A 22,614-nucleotide genomic window follows, 5' to 3' on the forward strand; every position below is an offset into this window, starting at 1 on the left:
AACTGAGAGTAACACCAGTGAAGTACAGGACAACTCAATTGCTCAGTTGTGGACTACTTATAGTTTCCTATTCACTAAATGTTCATTAATATTATTTGATAGTAAATTCACAATTTGTAATATCTCCTAATAAAAGTTATTACTTTTATATAAAAGAAAGTTTATCAATCTTAACTGGTATCAGAAGAAGTTACATAGTAGACTCACATCAATATATTCAAGACAAAGAATTTACTTCATACCACTAAATTAGCATTTTTATATCAAAAGTTATGCTTTTTGAAATATGAAAAGTAGAAACAGATATCTGTATATACATTTATAGGCTAGATTTTCTTCAAGAAAAATCTGTACTTTCTGCAGTAAAAAGCATCACTATCTTAACATAAAACTTATTGTAAAAATTACAACCCAAGTAGATCTTTTTTATACCGTTAATTTAATTAAGCTTGTTTGGATTTGACAGAAAAGACCCACCAGATTTGGGGGAAAAAAGCTATATCATACGTATCCTTATATAAGCTGGACTACTGAGCCTGTCTATTTTTGTGAATGAGGTTTTAGGCAGGTAAGGATTGTATTTTGAATAAAACCTGGCTATAAGTGGAACTGTGTCATTACCAATATCCCTATTATCTTCTAATAATTTTGCTTCTTATAAACATACATTTATCTTTCCTTGTTAGAATTATCATAGAAGCTTCTTCCTGAAATGTGACGACAGCACAAATAACTTATGGTCTTGTTACCTGGTCTGCTACAAGTTAAGTGGGTGGGGATAGCTTGAGTATATATACGAGAAAAAGAACTGAATTTAGAAACAGGAAGAGACCATGTACCCGAAGAAGTCCTTGCCAATATCCTAGGTCAGTGGAGTGGCAGTATTAAATTCTGATGTGAGGATTGCCATAATTTCTGCAGCAATGAGAGAGACGAGGCACGCATAAAATGAGAATCACCACCTGAGCGACAGATCCAGTACTGCTCTGATATCTGATACTGTTTTCAGGAAATAAATGATATTCCAAACCAAAGGAACACAAAATTCCCACTATAACTGAAAAAGTGCTTTTCTTTATTCAAAGGTAAACTAAAGAAAAATATTTTGTTTAAACTGCTCAGTGCCATAATATCAAAACTTCCATCCCACGACATTCAACCAAAGTCATACCATTGTCTTCAGGAAGATGCTAAGGAGAAAGACAGCATCAAAGAACACGTGCTTTTCTTATAAATATTTAAGACTTATTATAAAAATTATTATTGGTAGCCTCAAATCCCTCCCCCCCCCCCCCCCCCCCCCCCCCCCCCGTTAAGCTATTATGTTCATATGCCTATTATTTGTTTCCTTTAAATTTTATTTATTACAATTATCTTATGTTGTTACTAGTGTTCCTTCTTACTAGCCATAACACTCCTGGCCAGTTTGAAGAACTTCAATCAACTTTCCAAGATGCTCTGCTTCCAGTCAAGTGATAGTTTTCTCCAAACAGGGTCCCAAGTCCCAACTTCGTCATGGCAACAGTGGAGGTCTTTCCAGGTAGTAATGACCCAAGCAGCGCAGTGAGAAAAGGTGAAAAGCTTGGGCTACTTTCACTGGGAGAAGTAGCAAAATGCTTGTTTTCCTACTGAGACTGAAATGAGTTTTAACTGCTATGTGGAAAGTTGAGGATTTGATAGTTCTTGATTTTCCTGTGCTGAAAATAAGGGGGAATTTAACTAATTACAAAGTCTGATCGTCTGTAAAAAATTCTGTAACTATTCCAAAACTATAAAAAACCACAAGTTTTTGAAAGAAATTTCATTTAGTATAAGTAACCTTCTGAAGGAAAAGTTCAGTTGTCAGTGAAGGAGGAAAATTTCATTCTAGGTCCACAAAAATCTTTGCAAATCTAATGCTTTTTTTTTGTTGTTGTTGTTGCTTCCTGTACTTCTACAAAGCACCAAAACCCCATTATGCTTCAATCATGAAACTGATACAATTGAATTCATTTGAAGGAACCCCTGTAGGTAAGGATACTTATATGTTGGCAAATAACAAGACACAGTAAGAATAGCTCCACAGAACAAAACTGTTAATTCTGAAAATATAAGCATATGCGTGGGGAGGGGTTCCTTAGACTAACTGTAATCTGGTTTTGTATATTAAACACCCATGAGCTGGTGAAGCATTTAAACTGCATGCTTAAGCTTGCATTAAGATTTAGTTTCATGTAGAAAAAAATCCAGCTTGTACACTTCCAAGAGCGCTCCATGATGCTATGCAAAGCACAGTAAGTGTGGACAATCTGGAGGTTCACTAACAGCACACAGGATCAAAAATAAAGCACACCAATGTAAACATACCTTAAAGTTTCCATACAGTCAGGATTTAGATTAAGTAGCTAAGTGCCTGCGTAGTTCTAAGCACAGGAATGGTATCAATGGTTTTGATCAAAAGGCTCTTAAATTCATGAACTTAGTTAGCTAAGTTGATATATCAAATTATCTGTATGATTTGTTAAAATCCAGCCCAGCATCATTCTATGAAAGTGTTTTTTACATTGCAAATTTATGTAGATTTTTAATGTAAACCGTATGTTCTGAAACTCGAGAACATCCTGCACTTTCTTAGTATTTATGCAGGTAGTTCATTTAATTAGCTATTTGTTTCCCTTACAGTACAGAAGTACTGCCAGCAAGACATGTCTTAATGAAAAGGAGTATGATATCATCCTCGGCTTCTCTTGAAAGTATGAATATGCAGTTGATACCATCAGCTCGGTAATAAAAATTTACAATGACTCAAAGGGTGGAAACCCCAACATTAATGGTGTTCTGAGGGTCATCAACCAAGCCAGTATTTTCTGTTTCTTTAAAACCTGTGGAAGAATTACCTCACTCTCATATGACATGCTAAAAACTGTTAAAGACACAAAACATCAATAAATCTGAATTTCAAGAAACTGACGGAATAATTTTATTTTAATGCTCATTTTTCATCATCCATGAGCTAGCATGAACTTGCATGGGCCTCAGGTAGTATAATCAGGTAATTCATCTCAAAGAATTAGTTTTAAAATTATAACATCCTTGTGGTGAATGATTGTAAGCACAGAATACACATTCCAACTTTGCTACACCATACTAACAATCCATACAGACAGACTGTGAGACTATGAAAACACTACAAAATGAATACTGAGAATTAGCTATTTCATGGTCATATTTGGAAGTGAAACATGCAGCCTACCATGACAAACAAAACACTTTTACTAGCAAAATTCAAAGTATCAGACACCCAATTTCTATGTCATATGACGCAACAAAAATTGTAAATCTTCAGCCTTACTCATGACCGTAATCAACAGTGAATGACTAATGATAACAACCAGAATTTCAACTAGGCTGACTTTCTATGTTAGTTTATATAGTACAGAGAAATGTTTTAGCTAGATGTAAATCAATTGTTGCACAATACTAGTCAAACACTCACTGAAACTCGCAATGTTTTGACAGTATTCTGATAAGGGACTCATTCAACATGATTGTCCTAAGGATCTTGCATATTTTTATCAAATTAGACTGTCTAACCTCTCAAAGGAGTGGTGCAGTCCAGCAGCCACAGGTTAAAGAGGGCAAAGAGTTTCCTTAAACAGCATAAACTGCAAAACCCCACACAGCAAACATTTCCCTAAAATCCTTGAAGAAACACAGACCAAAACATTGCAGGGAGCATAGCTCTCATAACGTCAAGTTAAAAAGCCTGGAAAGTCGTTTGCCTTTCTAGCTTTGGTGCTGTTCTTAGTGTAAAAGGTTAACAAATGGTGTACTTAAACTACATAAAACTGCTGGATGTGATAACCTCCATAAAAACTTGAGATCAAATGTTATACTTTGGGAAATACACTGCAGTGAAGGCCAGAAAATTCAGGAACATGCTTAAGTTTGGAAAGAAAACTAGACCTAGCACCTACAGTAAAATATAGTTGCTCAGCAGTTGTTCCAGACTGTCCTAGTGCCTTCACTTACAGTGACTTCAGGGTCGTCATAAAACAACTGAGATTTTGGTCTTGATCTACTACTATACTATGATAGTCAGCTGTAAAGGACATTGAAGATAACGGCTGTACTCACTGACCTCTTGTTGGGTGTGGAGGAAAGGTCCACTGTTCAAATTGCCAACTACAACTACTGTACACCAAAAAGTCTGAAATGCTCAGCAGTAGTCATCTGCATGATTCACTTGGCATCCAAACTAGTTGCGTAAGAATTTTTGGTAACAAAATCCCTCTGGAATTCTGTCTTTGTACCAATACTTTCCATGAGTAATACCCCATCCACTTCCTTCTGCAAATGTACACACACAAATGACATCACAATTACAAATTAGGGTTATTCCTAAAGGAAAATCACTTTTGAAGTTGATTCCACAACATTAGAATTACTGGAGTACACTCAACTACACCTGAACCAGACATAAGGAAAGTACATAATCTTTTATATGAATAACAGACAGTAACACCACATACTCCGGCCACTGCAAACTTCAAATTGTCTCATATATGCACGCACCCAACAACCTCAGAGTACATTTGTATATAGGACGCACAAAAAGAATGAATCGCATCTTCCCAGATTCTGCTGTATCACTTAGTAAGCTTGGTGCACATTTACAATCGGTCATTGCTTTTGGAAGTGTTGTATGGGAAACAATTAGGAAAAAAAAAGAATCCCTACTCCAAAAGTTTAATCTTCTTTAAATATCTGAAATAAAAATCAAGATCTCTTTTTTTTAAACGAAAGATAGGCATGTATTTCAGAATGCTATAATGATAATTATTTTTGATATGCTGTAGCATGTTCATATATCAAAACATACTTTGGAGTATGAATATTAGAAAAGTATCCATTCTTACCTTTCATTTTCCTCATGCAGCAGGTGCCTGCACAGAATGCATGACCTGAACATAAATAATGTTTCTTATTTTTCCTCTTCAACCTACCTCTTATATAATGAATAGTTATTGTATACTGTTAAAGTGATATATTGTAATTATTTAATTAACCTGTTTCGCCCTCTGTAAAATGCAAAAGCTATAAATACAGAAGGAAATCAAATTGAGTTCTGCTGTAGGCAAGAAACCAGTCTCCAGTGGATAGCCTGCTGCTCAGATAAAATTTGTTAATTGCAGTCTTTATACTTTCACAGGAAAAACTAAGGGTACATATGCAGTGTAGTTGTATTTAGTGATTTTCCATAGTTTGGTACTATAAAAATCATTCTGATCTTAAAAAATGAGACATAGCTTAATCCAATTAATTCAGGAAGAGAAGAAGAATCTCTGTTGTAAATGAAATATTTCAGACAACTGAAACCCAGAAAAACAGTTTTAAAAATCACATTTTGTATGTGTCCCTATTTAACACTATTTCCATATACAGCCTCTAGCAAGGGCTGATTTTCACTCTAACTCATTTTACTCTTATCGTCTGTCACTTAAAAAATTACTGACAATAGGCTACAACACAGTCCTGATATTAATAAAAAACTCAGAAAATAACTTAGACTCATAAGAAGCAAAAATCTTGCTTTTTATGTCACTATTTTAAAGTGCTGCTAGAACCATTATCTAACAACTGAAGTATTGATGGCAACCAAATGTACTTGCCACAAACCAATTTTGTGATTATCAGAGAACTTAGATTTGCTTTAACAGGTACAAGCATCTTGAAATCGTTTTTATAGTTTCTTGTACTCTGTCACAAATATTTCCCTTTATAATTCTTGTATCTCACTGTAATAGGAACTTGAATTACGGATGCTAACCCATTAAATCTCCTGCATTATAATTTTTCAGCAGAAAAAACAAATAATGCACTTCCAAATGGCTACAGATACTGCAACATATATTTTCTTTTATTGTTAATTATATTTTCCACTTAGCAGCAAACTGTCTGACTTGATTTTCATGTATGACAATGGCAAGTGATATCATGAAACGCTACTGCATCATTATGTAGAAGAGCAGCATTAAAAAACATGCTATGTTCACTTCTATGCCTTTTCATTAAATAACATACTAACAGGGCTTGTTATACTGCAGGTCTAGAACCAGAATTTGATCCCTGGTAGACTTCATAAAAATAAATTTAGCAAACTTATGAACATTTGTATTTCATAGATTTCTGTGATACACATATATTGCAATATGATCACAATTAATATTCTGCTTAAAAGTAATTAGAAGTTTTACTTGCAAAATAGTGTCGCAATTACAGTAACCAACACCTCTCACCTAGTCTGAAACAAGCACAGTTCAACAGAGACTTATTGTATTTTGCATAATTCCTTCAGTCTTGTTTCTTTCCAAATATACTTCCACTATTTTTCTTCCATATTTTGGGCCAGTAACAAGTAGCAATGTAAGTAATTCTTTACCTTAGTAATCGTAATGCCTGTGTTCATCTGTGATTTATTGGCTTAACACAAGAGATTCACACTCCTCAGGAGAAAAATGTCCTGAAACTTTCACTGACTTTGTGATGATTACACTTCTGAGATACAATAGATTTTAAAAAGCAAGGCAAATATTTCAAGAGAGCATCTAAATCAAAGCTAATAAGCTAATATAAAGAGAAATAAAAGCAAATAACTGAATCCTAATAAATTACCAAATAGATATAAGAAGCTATATTAACATCAGTAAAATTGAAAAATCAAAGAGTTAAGAAATGCCAGCATTCAGAATTGTCTATGCAACATTAATTTGTCCCCATTCTGCAAATATATTATAATTAAATACTTAATTATAATTAACATCAAAGGTAACCACCAATTCCAAGAAGCCAATTTTTATTACACAGCTCTGCATGTTCCTAGTCCAGTTCACCCTGGTTTTAGGATGTCTGCAGTACTTCATATTTCTGCAGATATGACTCTTTGGTATGAAGTTGGAAACTGAGAAAATGAGCATCAGTATCAATTTATTACCACTATAAAAATATTCGGTATAAGTGACTTACCTGACATCACAGAGCAAGTCTATGGCATAGTGAAACATAATCCAATTCTCAAAGGCATCACTCAGTTACTCTAAGACTGTCTTTTCCTCTTCTTTCAGACCTCTGCCATATTGATTACGTATTTTCCTTTTTTTTTTTTTTTTTTTTTTTTTTTCAGCTAATGAATCAGAGATTCTGTCTGTTAAAGTCCTCCTTCTTCCTAAAACCCATGAATCATCCCTAGAGATACTCCTTGGGCTGAATGAGACCAAGAGTCTGTTATGTGGAGGAGGGGTGGAACAAGACGACAGGTGGACAAGGTGTGGGAAACAACAGAAGGAAGGGCTATCACATAGCTGTAGTTTACCATATAAAAAGAGAAAAGTTACATAAAGATTGTATAACCAACAAGTTCCTTTCCTTCATTATGAACACCTTGTAACTGTAAGATCCTTACATACAGCACATGCATGTATTTCCCTAAGATTTATGAAAGGGAATGAGGGAAAAAGAATGTCATCACATCAACACCCATACAGATACCCGCCAGAAGGCTTACAGCCTTTAAATCCACCTTACACATTTTCATGTGAGCTCATCAGTTAAGGAGTAGTATAGCAAATTACTATTCCCTAGAGGAGAAAGTAACCTCATACATACTTTATCATGAATCTCAGACATTTGCTAAAAGAAGATGCATTATGAAATTGAGATACATTGAGTCTCAGTTCCTGTAAAACAATTTGGGTACAGACATTTCTTATTTTTGTCTTAAAACCTGATGTTTTGTTACTGTAATAGTCCTGGCCCATCCACCAGTAGCTACTTTTATCTTTCTTACCATTCCTCCAGTTTTTCAGCTCATGCTGCAACAGTTGTACTACTTAAGCCCTTGACTTTCTTTTTCTAGGCTTTATGACTTTTTTCCTGCTGTTGTCATTTTTTATTACCAGACTTTCTTTTTTTCTTCTTCTTCATCACCACACAGATTCCCTTTGTTACCTCGTTTCTAGTCTTGTCTCATGCTCCCCACCTTGTGGCTCCTTGGTCCAGTTTCTGTGCTCAAGGAATCTCGGCTCCTCTTTGAAGCTCTACTTCATTTTCAGCTTAGTCTTAAACTTCTAATTTCCCAGATGATCTTTTCCTGCTCCTGAACTCCTTGCCTGGATGATCAGACACTCCTTTCCTCCTGGGGTCCCAACACATTTCCATTGCTTTTCCACACCAACAACTTTTCTTCCCCCAGATTTCAACCGCAGCACTACCCCAGACATTTATGTCCATTAAGCATTAGTCAGATTGTTACCCTTACTTTCCATCACACCTGTGTTTCTTCTAGAATGAGTTTCCCAAAAACATTTGTTTGAATATATTTTCCCTCCTTTTATTTTAGGCCAGGTAACATAATTTTGAGTCTGCCTAGTGTCAGTAGATTAAAAGACAAGACAAATCTCCGAAACCAAGGACCTGAATCTGTTTCCCCCCCCCCTTCTTAGGTACTGTGTTCTCTCAGACCACATCTGCTAGGCTCTAAACAAGAACGGGGCTGCTCCCTAAGAAAAAGGGAGTCAGGAACACAGGGATGCCCAGCCCATCAGGACAGAAGCCTCACCAACCACAGCCCAATCCCATAGCACTCAAGCAAGGGCAGACCCAGATGCCATAACAAAACCAAACCAAGACTCCAGATCATAAGGCATTATCAAAGTAATGAGACAGATCAAAGATTACACCATGAAGTCAATCTGCAGGTCAGGGTCAGTGACCACTAGGTAAGTCCATAAGATTAGGCATGCTAAGACCAAGCCATTGATTCAAATCAGGATCAAACATTCCATAACTACATAAACACATACCTCACTAACCAAGAGCTACGCTTTTCTACCACAGCTCAATTTAAATAGAGCTTCTGGGCCCATGGGTGTGGGTGGAGACCCCAGGTGAGGCTGGTCAGGACCATTAAGGCTCATTAATGCTCTCAGCATCCTGACTAAATGTCAGGGCAAAAACTGGAGTACACAATTTATTGTATTCCCCGTTTTCTTGTTAAAGAGAATTTTGGTGTGCATGCCATGACACAATCAATTACATCTTCAGTAAGGACAATTGTGGCATCAGACCTGTTTAGACACAAGCTAAGCAGAGTCTACTTTTTCTGCTCTTAATCATGGTATCTAACATTACACCATGTGACAAAATTGCACTCTCATTCTCATTGCCAGAATGGGCAATAGTAACTGAGTCTGGCTGGATAGCTGTATTTCATCACTAGATCATCTAACTCCTTAGGAGAATGTTGAGTAGAGACAGAATGTATAGAAATATTAAATGCCATGATCCATTAAGTCAGTCATGTGCATTTTTTTTATTTCCCTGGGGCTTATGCATTGGGCTGATATTCACAGACAGCAAAAGAAATACTCTTGGCAGAAAGGCCCTATCAAGTCTTAAAACCTTTTTGTAAAGCATGGATGTGCTAGAACAAGTATCTCTGGCGTCTTAAGTATGGGCAAAACAATGCATTTGCTCAAATCTTTGAGTCTTGCTTTGGATCAGCTAAAATAATTTGACTTGCATTTGAAAACATTTTCAATTAAGGATGTGCTAATGTGAAAACCTTAGTCTGAAAAAACCTGAATGTTGAACATAAATGTTTAGAGCCTCCTTTTAAATTACTAGACCATGTGAGAAAATAATTGTAAATGTACTGGTGTCAGTAAAGATGCTCTTAAGAAAGTAAAATGGTTGACATTATGTTCTACAGAATGAACAACTTCAAAAAACTCAGTTCAAAACGTGAGTTTTTGAGCATTTCTGTGTTACCTCATCTGGGTGCAAGAGAGAGTTTTTTTAACACATCATATAATTGGTGAATAAGTAATAAAACACTAAGCAATTAAAAATTACAAAGCACAAGAAATAAAAAATACTAGAGAATTGGACAAATATATATATATATCAAATATGTTAGCTAGGATGCATCCTAAACTATATGTAGACATATTTGTCCAAGCATATTTTAAACACAATTAGTCTCTAATTAATTCCATGCAGTAATATGTATATAACAAACCGTAATGTACATTACATGTACATAAATTGTAAGTAAATAAAGGTGTAAGAGATGGTAAAGTTATATAGCTCTAAAATTTTGTGGTTTGTGGTAAATAACTTTAAAATGTCTTCAGGTAGTTGCTTCTTAGTCGATGGTTAGAAGATGTAGGAAAGCACACACTTTTTCTAATTATCAAACACTTAGGAAGAGGAGAACCTAACTAGAATATATAGAGAATCCCATTATGAGCACTATTTTTTCTGTGTCCTCATTCCACAAATTATATGGATGAGAGGTCTGGTAACGAATAAAATAATTCTGCTTCCACTCATCATTGGTAATTCTCTTCTGCAACTATTTTCACGAACTCAAAGTGTACATACATTAGGTAGTTTTCAGTAAGAAAGATACCGGTTTGGTTTGACCTTGGTTCCCTTTGCATTGGCATTGCATTGACAGTGTTTTTTTATAGACATTTTTCTCTTCCAAAAGCCAGCGAAATATCTCACATTTATAATTGCTTTATAAATGGGACTTCATCCCACACATATTTTATATGTAGTAATTGCCACATGCAGTTCCTTTTACTTGGTTCATCTTACTAACTAACACAGAACAAAATTTCACTGAATTCATAATATTGCGCTGGAACTGATACATACTGTATATTTACACACCAATATGTTTTATGGAAATGAACACATTTCTTCTTGGGAGCATATTTTCAAACTTCAATTGCTCTTTACTGAAGCCAATTTTTTTCAAACAAAAAAAATGCAATGTGTTTCATGTCTATATATTTTTATTCATGCCAATATATTGTCACAGTTGGATAGATTTAACTAAATTAGTAGTTACAGTATTTGTTCAAACCAATGCATTTTTGCTGGCATCTAGTAAGTAAACGTTACCCAATATTTATTTCTTTTTTAGGAATCGGCTTCAACTGAACCCCTATAATTTAAACCATCAGCAACTCACCTCCACCACACAGAATTTCTCACCCAAACCAAACAAAACCTCAACTCTCCTGTTCCAGCCGATGAAGTATGGTAAAGGGGTAATGTAAAAAGCCAACACACAGACTTCAGTCAAGGTACATCTGATCTTCTGGTTTCCACATAGGCCCATAACGGTGCACTGGGCCGGTTAACTGCACTTTCTGTGATGGTACATGTTGCCTTCTGGAGAGGGACCCGCTACCCTAGGGGAGCTGTGCTGCCACTTTCAGGTAGGAGGGGGCAAATATAAGAATTAAGGGCATGCTACTGCAGTGATGGCTGTTACCCAACCAGATTTTTCTTCAAGGCTAGGTGGCAGCTGCAGGGGGGGGGTTGTATTGAGCTATGTAAATAAGTCCCACTTTCCAAATTACTATTTTAAATGTGATCGTGTTTAGCAGTATGGCAGCTCGAGATAGAATCTGTCTCTAACTTCTGTCACTACCAGCTTGCCTTCTCCATACCTTATTTCCCGTGGGTCTTTCTTGTTGTTGTTGGAAATCTGCAATCATATTTTGACTACTTCTTCACTACCCTCTAGATTATACAAAATTTACTTAAAAATATATATCATAGAACATAACACAGAACAAGTGTTTCTAGAGCTATGTTTCACAGCTTGTAATACTGGAAGGTTCTCCCTCCTTAAATTCTCTCTACATCTCTCACTGTTTGCTGGATTCAACAGAACCACAATGTTTTGTCAAATAAATAAGCCTTCCTCAGGTATCGTATTCCCTCCCTAATGACTGACCACTGATGCTATCGAGAAGCAACATTAAGGTCATGATTATCCCTTCAGATTTTGCTTGTCCTTCAAGGCAAACTCCAGAGAGGTAGACTGACCCTATACGACACAGACAGCTCCTTCTAGAGGAGCTTTTCAGGGAGAAGCCCAAAGTCTTGTTGATCTGGAGGAAAAAGGTACGCAAGCAAATTAACAGAGCATGTAGTGGAACCAGGAGATGAAGTGGTTAGTGATCCGTCTATTGGGGCTGCATGCAGTTTCATTGACTATTCACCAACACCTCTGAAATCTATGCCGTCTAGAAAAGAACAAGTAGGAAATAACTGAGAGGCAACTACTAAGAAAGCTGGCTGCTCTGCTAGAGGAAAGGTTTGGCAGTTTTTGAGTGAACACAAACAAGAAAAAAATTGTGAGATAAGAGAATGCAATATAAGACCTATGCTGAAAGTGTAGGGGAAGCCAGACAACTTGCTATTTACCAATTCAGCCAGAGGGAAAACTTGTGGAGTCTTTCTGAATCATGCTTGGAGATTAAATTATTTTGTTTTGTTTAGCATTAGGAGTATTTGCAAGTATCACTTTGATGGATATCAGGATAATGCAGAAGAACTTACTTCTGGTTCTTATAAAATGTTTACCGCCTGCATCTGGTTTTCAGCATTATCTCCTGTTGATGTTTTAGGGTATTACTTTTTACTCTGTTCTGAAGTGTATTTCCTGAGGAGTCCCTGTTGCCCTTTTTGACTGGAAGTAATGAGGCTTCTGGCCATTCTGTGCATGAGCTCCAGCTCCACAGACCAATTACAAAGTCCTGTCCCATTTATGTTAGGTTTAGATGCAAGCTGCTGCTGGATGTCATAAGACGTGATACAACATTTACATAAGCTGTCAAATTAACATAGCTGAATTAATCAGAAGAAGTATGACATCACATCTGGCAGTTCTAATGATTTTAATCATACATTTTTCAGATACATAGTTGGTCAAATAAACCAGGGCCTTCTGCTTGGGATGATTCTTTTCTTGTTTTGAAAAACAGACAGAAAAGTCACGTCAGCATACACAGCATAAAGATCTCTTTATGCATAAAGAACTCCTCTCCATTGCAGTGGTTTGTTGGTGGGGTTTGAAACCCAGGTTTAATATTCTAATGTTCAGTAAAGGCTTCTGCTGTGTAAGGAAGAGGAATAATGCTAGCCACCCCCTACCCCCACCCCCCTCACCACCACCACTGTGAACCAGTTTCCTATCAACACGTTGCTAGCTCCTTTCAGAACTGATTGAGCCAGAAGAGAATGGTAAGAACCAGCATTTCTGGTTATGCTTCTGACATGAGGTGTGACGTAATGTCCACGGTATGGGTTTCTGGGAAGAAAATGTCAGCTGGTGTTAGTTCTAAACATGCAGATTAGCTCTTCCAAATGTACTAACATGGCAAAGACTTGGAACTCCCATGATGTACAGATGGGTGCTTCATTCCTACACCTGCCAGGGGACCTCTTTTCACAGTTTCCAACCGCTAAGCTGGGAAGGCACTTGTAGCTTTCCTGTAATGCTTCCTGGAACAAGACTACTATCAAAAGCATGTTTTGAAAAAAGTACAGAACTGCCAGTTATCATAGTTAATGCAAAAGCACTTCAGGATGGATTATAGTCCTGCTATAGTGAAGGGTTTAAATTACTTATTTTATCAGATTTTTTATTCCATTCCCCAATCAAAAATAATTTGATTTATATTTGTTGACATTCTTAATGCTGCCCTAAAAATGATGACGAGTTCTTTTTTGTAAGACTTCTAAAATATTTTGAGAATCAATCCCCATTCATTGCTGCTTTATGTGCACTTAACCCTAAGAAAAATTGTAAAAACTTTGTCTACTGTGTATTTTTTCATTAGCAATTAAGGAAAAAAAAAAAAAAAAAGTAAAGCAATTGTGTACTCATCCACTAGAGACAGACTTCAAATGCTTTTCTGTCCTAGGTGACATTCCACTGCAAAATCCTTGATCATGTTCAAGTAACCTACTAAAGGCATGGAGATGTACGTGGTGTTCATCTGATTCGAAATCATACACATGACAAAACTTTAAAATGTATTTCTGTAATTTGATTCTGTACTGTGGACATCTTTTGGAGACAGGGTGAACTCAATATAAATCCTGATGCAGTCTCAATTGTTGCTAGACATAATCATCACTTGCTAATGAACAAAGTGGAAGATATGACTACAGAATACATAACTTCCCAGCTCCCACTCTAGTGCAAGCTCTTTAAGGTGAAGTTGACAACTGTTAGCGCTGCCTTAATGATCTGACACAACACACTCTTCAAAGAAATGAGCTTTTGAAGAGCTTCCCTCTCATATAGGTAAGGCTATTTCGTCGTTTAACTCAGTAAAGCTCTTTGGTGTTAAAGAATGGGACATCAAGGTGGAAATTCAGAGAGGTACTGTGCAAAATACACTGCATTGTGTTGGAGGGGAAACCTTAATAGAAAAAGGTTGGAACCAGAAGTGGAAGAACACCTGATTATAAGCATTTGGGTGCAGAGGAATCCTGCTCTCTGACATAAGGCAACACAATTCCCTCCATAGATTTTTATAGGCGGGTTCAGCAAATTAAACATAAGGTACACTGCTGTCATTAAGAGGTTTTGGCAAAAGGTGGACGATACTGTGCTAAACACCAAGTATGGAAACACGAAGAAGTAGCCTGCCATCTTGGTTTTCTTACATTCAACGTCTTATCTGTTAGGCCACAAGCAATTTAGGACTGCTAGCCAAGCGTTACTAACACTCCCAAAGGAAACCTTCAAATTAAAAACTTCCAAACTTTCTCAAGCCATTCAAAGTCCAGGCAATACTGCAAAAAACCCAGAGAGTTCTTTATTGCCATTATCTGGGTTCCTCACAACAGGAGCTGGTCTTACTGCTGCTGTGGTGAAGGCATCTCTACATGTTGAATGGTGAGGATACCGGAGACTCACATCTGCAGCTCTCAGGGAGACGGGAGGAGAAGCAGAGGGAGAAGGGGCTTTACGCCTCCGTGACGAGGACCGAAGCAAAGCGGCTGGGCCCTTCCCGCAGCCCCGGACTCTGCCCGCAGCTGGCAGGCGCTTCCCCCCCGCTCCTCCCCGCGGCGCAGCGCAGGGCCGTGCCGGGGCGGATTGCATCCCGGGCGCCGGCCCCGGCCCCCCCTCCGCCCCTGCACGTCACAGGCGCCTCCGAGGCAGCGGCGGGGACGCTGGATTCGCGCTGCCGTCCCCGTTCCGCGTCCGCGCCGTCGGTTCGGTGCGCCTCGCCTCACCGCGCGGCCCCGCCCGCCCGCGGGCTCCGGGCCCCGCTCCTGCCTGTGCCGCCGGGACGGGGGGCACCGGGCGGCGGCTAAAGCCGGTCCCGCCAGCCCGCGCTCCCTCCATCCCGCCCCGCCGCCCGCGGGAGGCGGCTGATCGGCGGGGCTCCGCGCCTGGCTGCGTAGAGAGGCCGCCCAGCGCCGCGCTGACCACCGCCGGGGCTCTCCCGCCCCGCCCGCGCAGCGCTGTCAGGCGTCAACGGCCGCGCCGGCGCCCGGGGCGCTGAGGCGAGGGACACCTTGCCGCTGCTCCCCCGGGGCGGGGCGCGACCGGCCTACCGGCGGCCGGGCTTCCCGCCGCCCCGTGCCGCCGGTGCGGCAGCCGGGAGGGCCGCCCCCCGCCCCGCCAGCTGGCGCCCCTCTGCCCCGGAGCGCCGCCGCCTCTCCTCAGGTGCCCGCTGCCGCGGCCGCCCGGCCCCGCGCCTCGCCGCCGGCCGCCAATTCAGAACCGGCTCTGGACAGCGCCCCGCCGCCCGCCCCCGCCCCTCCCAAGTCGCTCACCGCCCATTGGCTGGAGCGGCGACGCGGAGCCGAGTCTCCTCGCGATTGGTCCAAGCCGGCTGCCACTCAGCGGCACGGAGGTAGGGTCTGGCACCTCGCTCGCGGCGGAAGACTCGGAGAAACGCCCGTTTGTTTTGTAACCTGGCATCTCGCGCCTCCTCTGCCGCCGCATCATTGGCGGTCCGGCCGCACCTGGGGAGTTTCTATTGGACAGCCGCTGGTGCCAGTCACACACCCACCTGAGAGGGCGGTGCGGGAGCCGATAGGCGGTGCCGAGCCGGTGGGGGTGTGGCCAAGGCGGTGGCAGGGGCGTGCCCACGCGGCACAGGGAGGGACGGGGTGTGGCGGCAGGGGCGGGGCGAGGGGCGTGGATCCCGGCAGAAAGGGGCGGGGCGGGCGGCGTGGGCGGGGCGAGGCTGGGGGAGCCTCGCAAGCGGAGATTGCCCTTGTGTCTCGAGCCGGCAAGCGGCTGGGAGCGGAGCAGCCTCCCCGCGCGCCGCGGCGCCAGCGCAGCCCCCCGCTCCCTCCCCCCCCCCCCTTCCCCCTTGCCAGCGGGACGGGACGGGACGGGACCGGAGAGGCGAGTGGGCGGGCGAACGGACGGACACACCAGCAGGGGCGAGGAGAGCCAGCGGGGGCACCCGGCACCGCTCCGCGGGGGGAACCTGAACCTGCCCAGCAGCGCCGGAGCCAGCGGAGTGAGCCGCTCCCCCCTCCTCGTCGTCCTCCTCCTCCTCCCTCCTCAATCCACCCCCGCGACCCTGGTCCTCCTCCTCCTCCTCCTCACCCCACTGGATACAGCGAGGGAGACACTGCGGCGGAGGCGGCGGCGGCGGCGGCGGCTCCTGCGGGGGGAAGGAAGCGCCCGGAGAGCGGAGCGGCGGGAGGCTGCGGATCTGCGTGCCTGGCGCCCACCCAGCCCGAGGGGAGCCCCCAGGATGCGGCTGAAGCCCGGCGCACTCCTGCGCTTCTACAGCCTCTGCGGGATCCTCGTACAAGGTACCGCCTCCTCCCCACCCCTGCCCCACGCGCGGGGAGGGAGGCAGGGACGCCGGGGGGGGGAGCACCGCCGCGGCCGGGGGCATCCCAGCCCCCTCCGCCCCCCATCCCCGCCGCCCGCTGCTGACCCGCTCCCTCCCTCGCCTCTCTGCCGGCTCCCTCCTCCCCGGGCGCCCCCAGCCTCCCGCTTGGGTAGCGCTATCCAGCGCTAAAGCACCGCACGGCTGTTAACCCTTGCTGCCCTTCCCCCGTCAGCCTCTTCCCGCCCTCGTCCGCCCTCCGCGCTTCTCCCCCCCACCCCTGGCCCTCGCCACCCTCCCGTCCCCGCCGCCGCCAGTCGCTCGCCAGCCGCTGCAGCCACCCTTTCAACTCCCCGTCACCTCCCCGCTCGCCCGCCGCAAACGTGCCCCGGAAAGTGCGGGTGCCGCCGCAGCAGCAGCGTGAGCGCTGCAACAACATCCCGGGGAAAACGTGCGGGCTTCAGCCGTGCCTCCCCGGCGGGGGGGTCCGTGCCTCGCCGCCGCCGCGAATGCGTGTCTGTATGTGAGGTATAAAATACATACGTAGGGTAATCGGATGAGCCGGGGGCTCAGGAGCGGATCCCTTCACCATCCTGCTCCAGGCGGCTCATCCTGCAGCTAGTTCCCAGACTGGATGTATTCCTCTCCCCCTCCTCCCCACCGCCGCCCTCTCGCCCGCCGCACCGCCGCCGCCGCTCCCCCTAATTAACGTTTATCCGTCCAAGTCCGTACCGTAGCGGCCGCCGCGGCGGGAAGCCCGCGGCACGCTGCTGGGCTGCCGGCGACCGGCGCGTCTTCCCGCCGGAGCGCTTCCCCCCGAGCTCTCGCTGCGGGGGGGACGGCGAGCCGAGCCCGCGGCGCTGCGCTGCCGCCGAGAGTTTGCCCCCTCAGCGGCGGCGGGATGGCGGCGCAGCCCCCCCCCCATTCCCGCCCCCCCATTCCCGCCCTGTGGGGCCCGGGCGGGGCGGGGCGCGGGGGAGGTAACGGTCGGGCGCGAGGGTTGGGGAAGGCGGGCGGCGGGGAGCGGCCGCTCCTCGGGGCGGCTGAGGGGGGCGGCGGGGCGCCTCTCCCGGCGCTCGGTGTGCGGGGTAAGGCCGTGCGGGGGGAGAAGCGAAGAGACGATTAAACTAAGTGACCTTGTAAGATCTATTTCTCACACACACACCCCTCCCCGCCGTTCCCCCCCCCCCCCCCCTTCTCTCGCCTCCGTCGTGCCATTTCGCATCAACTTTAATACATTTCGCGTTTCCCTCGGCTGCGTCATGTGTCGGGCGATCTCCGGAGGGAGCCGCGGCCGGCAGCCCGCAGCGGGAGCGGAGGCAGCCGCTCGGGTTTCCGAAACACACGAGCCTCGTCCCGTGTATGTGTGTGTGTGTCCCGCCATGGGCCCGACACCCCCGGGTGCCCCCGCTCTACCTCCCCGGGAACTCACCAGTCCTGAGGCGGGAGCGGCGGGGGCGGGGGGAGCGCGCCTGGCAACTGCCGGGAACAGTTTAATCGGGCAGGTTATTTGTATTCTTTACCAATGTTTATGAGTTGCCCTGTACGTCACCGCACAAGGGGCTGCTGTGTTGGTGCTATACAGGATTATTTATTGGGGCATGTGTGGCGGGCTGCACCTGGGGGTTGGCTCCTCGCTGCCTTTTACATTGCCCTGTGAATTGTCAATTCATTGCCCTGCAAAGGAGCGGGGGTGGGGGGAATCTTCTGGACTGACTTTCTGTCACCAGTAAAATCGGGGCTGCTGCTGGAGGAGGAGGATTGGATCTTCCCTGAGATGCAATCAGCTGCATTCAGTGCATCGCAGTTTGGAGAGTAAACCAGTGATTAAAAACAGGGATGTCTTTCACGGCAGTTGAGGGAGCGTGCCAGGCAAAATGTAACTCTGTCAACTGCGTCAGGTAAAAAAAAAAACCAAAACAAAACAAAAAAACAACCATGTTGCAAGAAAAGGGGTGTAATACAAATCTGACTGTAACTGTGTGAAAATAACCACATTGGGCCTGTCCTTGTAGATGGGGAGAAGCGATGCTTAACATGTTATCCAGCTTGCCCTCCAGGTGTATAAAACATCTCGCTCTTCTCAGTTTTTCACACAATTATTTCTTCACCTCCTGATTAAAACTACAATAAAAAATGCTTAGGTACTCTGTATGCCACACTTCAGGAGCGTGCTGTTTCAGGAGGCACCTTTGCTGGGCACTATTTGATTAAAAAAATAAAACCAAGGAGTGGGACATAAAGAACCTGTAACCCTCAGACAGGAGTGAGAGGAAATAATTTCCACTGCCTTTTTCTCCTAAGGTAAAGGCGGATGGAGAAGAAGAAGAGTAAATATTTTCTAGGGGAAGACTGTGCTGAATTAGTGACTGTATCTGACAGAATATTGAATTCATTTGGTCCACCTTATAGTGCTACTTCATAAATGTTGTTTTCTCAGTTTCTGTCATTTATTTTGGCACAACTGGCAGACACAGTTACCATATTAGACACATTTCTTGTTGGCAGCTTTATACCTGCATTTGAAAGTAGTTTTTCCTTTTGGCTTGCTTTGCTTCCCCAATCTGTGCTGTGAAGTGGCTCAATGGATTTGTTAGGTTTCTCTGATTTTCAGTTTGTGGGCAATGGGATATGCGGGTTTTTTGTCAGCTGTGTACATAAATAAGATCTTTGTTCTGAGGAGTCAAAGAACTTCTGGATTGTAACTACGGATGGTTCCTGTTAGTGAAACTGAAGCTAATTAAGTTTAAAGACAAGGTGACAGAGTCAAGTTGACGTGTGTCCTGTATGGAAGTGTGCCTTTCTGGCATGATCTGTGAAGTCTTGCTTAAGGAATCCATCCTGAGTATTGATGAAGCATCAGCTGAAGGAAGAGGACATAGAATAATGCTTCTCAGCTTGCGTGTGGAATAACATTAACAGCAAGCAGCCCCTTCAGAAGAGAGGCAGACAAGAAGTAAAAGAGCCCAGTGTCAACTGCTTGCTGTGAAAGGGGAGTGATGGAGGTGGAAGAGGGAGTAATAACATGTTGAGCTGAGAAGCGGTTTGTCAGCCGAGTTCGGGTATGATATTAGTCTTCTCTGCCTTCTCCAGCGTTTGCTGTGAAAATAGTAGGATCTCTGGCTCCTGTTTGTAGCTTGTGCACTGTAATGATTCTGGAGTACTTAAACAATGTCCAAAGGAGTTAAACTGTTACGTATGTTTATAGTCAGCCTCACGTTTTTGGTTCACTTTGGTTTTTTTCCAATTCAGGAATTTAGTCTCCCTTAGACAAAATTTAACGGTGGGAGGGCAGTTTATATTTAGAATAACTCAAGTACATCATCTGAGCTGTTTTTATGCAACCTGAAAAGTTCTTTATTGTTAAGAGTTATCCAGTGAAAAACTGTAATATTAAAAATAGTTTTGTTGGATTCATAGTATATAGATAAGGGTTAAGATTATCCTGGAATTGTAGCTGCTGTAGCCCCCTGCTGTGTGATAATGCAAATGGCATCTAATGCCTTATTGTGCTCTGCTTCTGAGAAGGCACTGGATAGTGCTGTATGTGGTAGCAAATGATCTACTTTCAGTTCTCTGCCAACACCAGGCAAATCTTCTCAACATGGTTTCTTCAGACACTTCAAATGCTTGCAACCTGTCTAATGAAAATAACGTAGGGACACTTTAATTTGTCTGAAACTGTGATCACTGATGCAACAAATCAGTGAAGACAGATAATTGCTTACAGGTGAGACTTTTTTTTTTATAAACCCAGCTCTATTATAAGCAGAATTAAAAAAAAAAATATGCAAATGGATATTGCTCAGATCATCTAAGCTGATTTAAGACAAGATTGTCATGCATTACTCAATATCTTGTGTATCTAGATTCTGTTTTGAATTTTCAGTACAATTTATGTTAGCGAAATCTTGGCAACCCAATGCTATATGCATAGGGATTGTCTGGACAGCCAAGTGTTGTTACACTAGTATGGTGTATAGCAGGTCAAGACCATGTAATTCTCTTAAGTTCTGTGAGGGTATAGACAATGACAGAACAGAAGATGAATAACTTTGATATAATCTTTATTTGGAATGTTTTATACATAGGTTGAAACATAAAATACATCATTTACTTGATAGTGGCTGTCTTCATACAACTTCTGTCATCTAACCAAGGCTTGGTAGACTTACTAGGTGTTTAGTTCTCAGGATAGTTCATATTTTCTGATTTTTTTTCCTTGATTTCTTAATTTATTGATAGTCACAGCAGTTCATGTTCAGTTTTAGAACATGAAGTAAAGAAACAATCCAGATTCCCTTTGACAATGTTACACAACTTCTCTGAGGATACATCAATAGGAAACACTCACCTTCATAATGTTTATCACTCTTACTCAAAATATTTATGAAGCTTCTAACATCAACAGTTTTGAAGTTTCTCACTGAAGAAGTAACTCGACAGAAATGTTGAGCAAGGGAAGCACCTCCATTGAAACAAATATATTTTTCTTGTCTATTGTTAGTTATTTGTTTATTTTAGAGGAGTAAACCAGCAAATTTCCCCCTGCTTTTAAATTTACTTAGTTGTGGGTTGCAATTTCATTTTAATGTACTTTAGATGTTTTTAAGCTATAGTTTTTTGTTTGGTTTTTTTCGTAGAATCCTTGGTTCCCACAATGAGCTTTCCCATCAGTCTGGCCTGATCGTGCTATTGACAAAATGTGTTGAATGTGATTACCCTTATTGTTCCCACCAAAAAATTAGTCTTTTAATATTGTTCTGTGTAAAGATTGGATTTTGAGTGGGTTTTTCTTTTTTAACTTATGCCAGATTGGATGGAGCTTTGAGCAACCTGATGGCCCTGCCTGTGGCAGCGGGGCTGGAACTAGATGATCTTTAGGGTCTCTTCCAACCCAAACCATTCTATGATTCTGCATCACAAATGAAGATTAAGTAACAGATAACAACTGTATGTTTGGTAAAGACAATGACATTTGGATGTTGCCAAGAGAACAGCAATATAACCAGAGTGTGGTTGACTTGTGTTAGAACTATTATTCCCTCTTCGTCTAACATTTTAGAAGTAAAAATAGAAGATGCTGTCATTGTCCTCTTAATGCCTTCTCCAAGAGAAAGAAGGAATACTTCAGTTTTGTTTTAAAACATGAACCTAATGGCAGACTAATTCTGCTAGGCACTCTCAAAACAATGGAAGGTTTTCACTGGAAAGAATGCCACTGCCCTGCTTTTTAAAATACACATTCCAAAACATGTAGAATGGTAAAACTATTAGACATAGCTTAGATGTGTCTCCTCTGGGATTGCATCAATATTAAGGATGTTCTTAATGAACATATCCCTTCTTCCCGAGGAGTTTTTGAGGCATGTTTGAAAGGAAGAAAGGCAAATAACAAATACCAGTGGCAAGGAGTAAATTGTAAAATCATGATTTCTCTCAGAAATCTGCCCTTGAACAACTTAGCTTTCTACATGGTGAAAACATTTTGAAAATAGAGTAATTTAAAAAATGAATGTGGGTGTCTTTGCAATGGTTTTAAATGTTGTGAGTTTTGCTTGTGGATTGTTGTTTTTTTTAATTTTGTTTTTTCTGTGGACCTATTTCATGAACTTTTCCCTTCATTTTATAAATGTAGATTAAAGAAAAAATCCAATTTTTTACATTTTCTCTTATGTTAATGCACAATAAGTTCAGGATGTGTGCTTTAAATGGCAATACATAGGGCACTATTATAATAGCATTTTAAGGGGGGAGAGGAAGAAGCAGAGAACATTTATTCCAGTGACAAGACAGAGTGCTAACACTGGAGGCTGTTTATTGCATCTTCCAGTGTGCTCTCTTAATACTGATGTTTTGTCTGTAGGACTTTCTAACATCAGGAACTTGGCAAAAAGGATTTACTGAAAAATGTGGGTAGGTAATTTTGTTGTAGATGGCCTGGAAGACTCACTGT

At 42.6% G+C, this 22,614-nt stretch overlaps 1 protein-coding gene across 3 annotated transcripts in view; it reads left to right on the forward strand.

Moving 5' to 3' along the window:
- Positions 1–1,304: 1,304 nt before the first annotated feature.
- The window catches only part of CADM2 (cell adhesion molecule 2), a 689,497-nt gene continuing 668,187 nt past the window's right edge, over positions 1,305–22,614 (forward strand). The window contains exon 1 of one of the 3 annotated variants that reach the window (XM_080376574.1): positions 1,305–16,638. In XM_080376574.1, coding sequence (XP_080232700.1) covers positions 16,578–16,638 — 61 coding nt within the window. In that variant the 5' untranslated portion in view covers positions 1,305–16,577. The remainder of the gene's footprint in view (positions 16,639–22,614) is intronic. The other 2 variants (XM_080376575.1, XM_080376573.1) reach the window with 2 other exon arrangements.

This window comes from Falco punctatus (assembly GCF_963210335.1).
Source record: "Falco punctatus genome assembly, chromosome: 2".
NCBI classification, from domain to species: domain Eukaryota; kingdom Metazoa; phylum Chordata; class Aves; order Falconiformes; family Falconidae; genus Falco; species Falco punctatus.